General features: G+C 28.8%; 1 protein-coding gene across 2 annotated transcripts in view; it reads right to left on the bottom strand.

Moving 5' to 3' along the window:
• Positions 1–4,897: 4,897 nt before the first annotated feature.
• The window catches only part of LOC105111293 (TMV resistance protein N-like), a 5,097-nt gene continuing 4,504 nt past the window's right edge, over positions 4,898–5,490 (bottom strand). For both annotated transcript variants that reach the window (XM_011006601.1, XM_011006602.1), the window contains one exon: positions 4,898–5,410. In XM_011006601.1, the coding sequence (XP_011004903.1) occupies positions 4,955–5,410 (456 nt within the window). In that variant the 3' untranslated portion in view covers positions 4,898–4,954. The remainder of the gene's footprint in view (positions 5,411–5,490) is intronic.

Genomic DNA, 5,490 nt, shown 5'->3' with positions numbered 1-5,490 from the left:
AAGGATAAAATTAAACAAAAAGGACAAAAAGTGAGTGATATGTGTAACACTCTTGTTGACGTGTGAGGAAGCCGCCACTTTTAGGAGGCGCATGCAACCTTTTTTCAAGCGCTAATGGAGGCCTTTTTAGTGCTATTGAAATCATCTTAGAAGAGGCTTCCTTTAAAGGCAATGTGTGATTGCGGTGGAGCTTCAATGATCCATTATTCTCTTCTTTATTTTCCTCTATGTTTTCTCTCTTGTCACTTTAGTTTTATGCATGATCTCCTCTTCTTCTTTTTAGGGACGAAAAAATGGCTTTATTATTACTATTATTTTGCCTCATTTTTAATTGTAGTCCCTTCATTTTTAATCCTTTGAAAAATGAAAAATACAAACTATTTTTCTTAAAATTGAACGCCAATCTAATAATATGATTTTTTTAATCTTGTAAGACCCCTATAACTAGTCATCAAAACAAATTATTAAGGTCAATCTCAAATAAAACAAACGAGGAACGATAGAAAAAGGCTAATTGATAAAAATAAAAAGAAAAATAAAATAAACCCACAATGCAATTGGATATAAAATTAACAACAAAGTGTTTAGCTTTTAATGTTTTATTAATTTTTCCCTAATGAAAGATGTAAAGAATAATAAATAAAGTAATTAAAAAATTAATAAAGTATCCATAGTTATGGGGAATTTTAAAGACTCAATCTAATTGGTAGCAATTATTGTCCATTTTTTAAACACTTTTAACGTGTCATCATGAGTGATAAGTATCCTATATTTCTTTCAAAACTTAGAAAATGTAAAATTTCTAAACTATTTTATCTAGAAATTAGAACTTACTACAATATTTTATTCATAAGTTTTGAAAACCTAAGAGAAAACTCTTGGTTATAAAGTTTAGACTTAAGATGAGTAAACGAGGGGGAAAGTTCTCTAGTTAGAAGTCTAAAACTATAAACGATTATTTCTTAGAATATGATTGCGCTTCCTTTTTATAAGAACTTCCACTATTATATGACTTTGTATCATATATGTAATCTAACTTTATAATTACAATTTCATTTAATTATTTTTTCCAAAACTAATCAAAATATTTACACTCAAATCAAGCTGAAATGATGAGTAACACAAAGAGCATTTGAACTTTTTTTTTCATTATAGTTATAAAGAAGGAAATATTTCAAACTTGGAAATTATAGTTTGTTTTAGCTTTTTATTTTTTTAAGCAATAAAAGAATGTATTAAATTATTGAATTAGAAGTTTTAACAATCATATATTGATCTTAAAATAATTAGATTGATATGGTAAAGTTGAAGTCATGTTATCGATCAACCTTTGTCTTTTAGAGTTTTTCATTTCCATGAAGCCCATCAAGCTTAGGGGTAGCTACTACTATAGTGACTTTGAGAAATGGATCACTAACCATCCCTATCTTCTTGTCTAGAAAATGGATGCATCTAGACTTTAGAGTTTTCTAAATTTGGTTTTGGAAGACCACACATTCATTAGTGACGTGCTTCCAATAGTCATGCTATTTATAATATTATTTCTCATTTTTATTAACAGTAAGGGTTATATGATTTCTAAATAGCTTAATTTCCCTTGTACATGTTGAAGATCTCTTTAACTCTTTTAGTATCAAAAGAGTACTCATAATCTTTAACTATTTTGGTAGTGTTTACTTCTTTACTATTAGGTTTAATAACTTTTTAGACTTATTTAATGTTACGATCTCAAACAGTCTTTGTTCCTTGATTTAAGGGAAAGATATGAGTTATTATTGAACCTCCTCAAACTCTTTATTAGAGTTTAAATCAGTTAGTGAATGAAAACTCACAATATTATATGAATAACCAAAAAGAAATGTCCATCTTATTGGATTTTTTTTTTTTTGCTTGTTTTGTAAACATGTTCTCATAACAAGCATTATTATCCATGAGGGTGTACATGTCTAAATAATTAGTTCTCAATATGTCGTATGGTTGTTTCTTTTAGAAGCACTCATAAAAATGAGTTTTTATCTTCTCCAACTATTGATTGAGTTTGATAGTAGGATGGATAACCAATGAAAAACTATTTTAGTCAATAAATAACCAAACATCTTAGCTTTATGAAAGGATTGGTTGCACTATTAACACATTGATCTATGAATTTTATAATATTTTCTTTTGTTAATTGGTTATTCTCTTTAAAAAATTACTTGAAATCAATAATCTTTATTTTTATAGGGATCATGTGTAGTCCTATTTAAGGTATGGATTGATTATAAATAGGTCTTTTTATCCATCATATTTCTATCACCATCTCTCTTAATTGTAAGGCTAGTTCAACTATATTTATCCCTCTTAGTCAATTACAAGAAATTGTTGTACAAAGAAATTGAGGTTCCCTTATCATAACACAGCTTCTAGGGCATAAAATTGCTTAGTAACAAATTATGGCGTGGAATAAAAATTATATAGGGCTAAGTAGTTTGCATATAGTTGTTTATATACTTAATGAGTGGTTAGCATGTTATGAGCTATCACCTCCAAGTAAGGCTATCTTTATTCTTATGTTTGATATGTTGAGAAATACCCTTGTAATAGGCATGCTAATTCTGAACATCCCTACTAAAGATCTATCTTGAGATGTGTACATGTAGGTTTTACTAAGTCTATTCTTATAAATTTTATTCTATATTTGATTCAATTAATCATATATAACTTGTATGGTTCAATTGACCATTTTTGTTATCTTGGTAGGTCATGTTAATCATGTTCTTCATCTCTATTTAGAAAACCCTCTTATTAGTATTAGAGAGATTTATATATTGATAATAAGATGCTCCTTAAAAAATAACCATAATTGATTCACTGAAATTTTTCAAATCTATATGACATCACCTAGCTCGTATAATGGATTTATGTACAACTATTTATAGGGTTTTGATTCATCAATTTGTTTATCTGTGGTTAATGGTGATGACCTCATTATAACCAATAAAAATGTAAGGGACTATAAAGGGCCACTAAAAATAAGTTTGAATAATAAAAACTCATCTCTAAAAGTGCTTAACATCGTTTGAACACTAAAATATAAGGGTGGTGGACTTTCAAGCTCTTCACAACCAAGAAAATGGCATTCCTTTATTTTTTATACATACTGTTCATCTAGTTTAGCAAGGATAAGTCCACTTGTATTTTTTCTTGGAGGCATATTTTAATTGCTTATAGAACAAATTTTGAATTTTTTTCCCATTAGGTGCAACCGATTTATTATGTTACCAATTAATTTTACTTAGGATTAAAACTGCGACGAGATGACAACTTCCTCTAATAAAATAAAATAAGGATTTTTGATCTCAAAGCCTTAATAAAAGTAATTTGTTGTAAAAAACCTATCGTGTAAGAAAATACATGAGTTTTAAAAGAGATAGAGTTTGCAAGAAACTTAAGTATATAAAATAAATAAAGCAATAAATAAACCAGTAAAAGAAATAAAACCCTTCGAGGGGAAAATAATGTGGATTGCATGAATTTGAATATATGGGGTTGACCATCATTTATATAGTATGTTGATATTTATACTATTATAGAGTTTAAATCTTACTTACATATATAATTCTAATCCTATATAGATATTCATATTAGATAAAAAAAACTCATTCAATTTTAATACAAGTTAAATTTATCTTCTAGTTAGTTATTATATTGAGAATTTCTGTTCATAATAAAACTATATCTATTTAGTTTAGTGTGCATTCAAACTTTGTTAATTAATCAGTTTTTTTTTTTATTACGACTTTTGATTGCTTGGTCAATTCTTCTAGTCAAACATGAATTCTTCTTCATGATCGATTCTTTTGATTTATAATCAATTTTAACTATCTTTCCTCTCTTTATGGTGAATGATCATTATCTTTTACCTTAGATACATGTATTTTAGGTATAAATAGCAAGGTACCAAAACTTTTAGAAGGGAAAGACCTTAAGCCAATTAAGCTTTGGACATAAGTCATGCATACATGTTCTCAACTCGTGCTCAAGGTTGGGTACACGTTTAATATAAAATAAGCTTTCGATAAAAAATATTATTTTTAAGGTAATTCATAAATAAATTGTCTAACTAATAACTTTTATTTGCCTAAGCATTTTATTTTTAAAGGGAAAATGTGTGTTTTTTAGGGAAAATGTATATTAGATTTTATTGCATTTCATGGCATAATTAATGTAATAGATGAAAAGAATTAATTATGTTCTAAATTAATTTTGGTTAAAAGATCTAGTTAAAAGGGGGTTAAATGAAAGGTATTCTAGACTGCAAGAAGTAGCTCATTTACCTTCTTTTCATTTATATTTCCTGCCTTTTCTAGTACGTTTTCTTCTATTTTTGAGCTTAAATTTTGGTATTTAGTGGAGACATTTTGAATGTTTTTTTTAACTTTTTCACATTCATTGTACAACTAATCAAAAGGTGTTGGTGCTATATTTATACCAAATGACGAACAAAAGTTTCAAGAACAAGTGATATAATCCTAATGTGATATGCATTTCTTTATATACATTTTAAATATTTCAACAAGTAATTATACTAAGTTTTAGTATACATTTTATTTCTAAAATAAATCATAATAATTACTGGTATAGTTATTTTCTCTTTAAGCTATTATACAACGTTAAGTTTACAAGATTAACGAAGTAAGAGTTTTAGTTCTATGTTCATTTGAGTAAAACTAAACATTATCTTACACAATCATCTCACGAAAAAGACTCTGCTTGGTCTGTCCTGCTGGAATCTCGATCATTCATAGTGTTAAACCAGATATGGCGTGGTTCCTTTTCCAGCTTATCAGTTCTTCACTTCCTCTGTTTCGATGCCATCATTATAGAAGGAGGCAGCAATCATCGCAAGCTCTGATTTCCAAAAATCTTGAATTATTCATTACGAAAACACAAAAAACTCACTGCTGGGTGGAAATCACTCATCCAGGAGGTAAACTCCACACCTTTTCACCTTGCAACGATTCTGAATCCCTGACGGCTCATCCAGGTAAAATTCAAATGAAATTTCTTTTCCAGAATATTGGCTGATGCAATCTCGTTTTACGAACTCGCAGGGATTGTACAAGAGTAACATTTGATCTGACTCAACTGTTCGGAGTTCATAAGCACAAGTACTCAAATTGAAAATGACATCATGATATTCATCATTTTCACCTCTAGCATGGCATTCACATATAAATATCCTGTTGCATTGCAATTCTGTTGGAGGATCTGGGAATACAAATACCATGCCGAAGGCAAAACCATTGTGTTGATGACAATTTGTGGGCAACTTTATGGCCACCGAAGATCCCATACTTTGATCACAGAACCATCCTGGAATTTCACTCCCTGGTAAAATAATCGTGACTTCGCGTCTCATCTTTCCAGACTGTAACACAGAAATCAGAAGTCACCTTTTATGTGTATGTATATATATATATATATATATAAAGAGAGAGAGGGGGAGGG

The sequence above is a fragment of the Populus euphratica genome, unplaced genomic scaffold (assembly GCF_000495115.2).
Source record: "Populus euphratica unplaced genomic scaffold, PopEup_1.0 scaffold461.1, whole genome shotgun sequence".
NCBI lineage: Eukaryota > Viridiplantae > Streptophyta > Magnoliopsida > Malpighiales > Salicaceae > Populus > Populus euphratica.
Note: the sequence above shows the minus strand (reverse complement) of the source record. Positions and strands in the feature narration are given on the sequence as shown.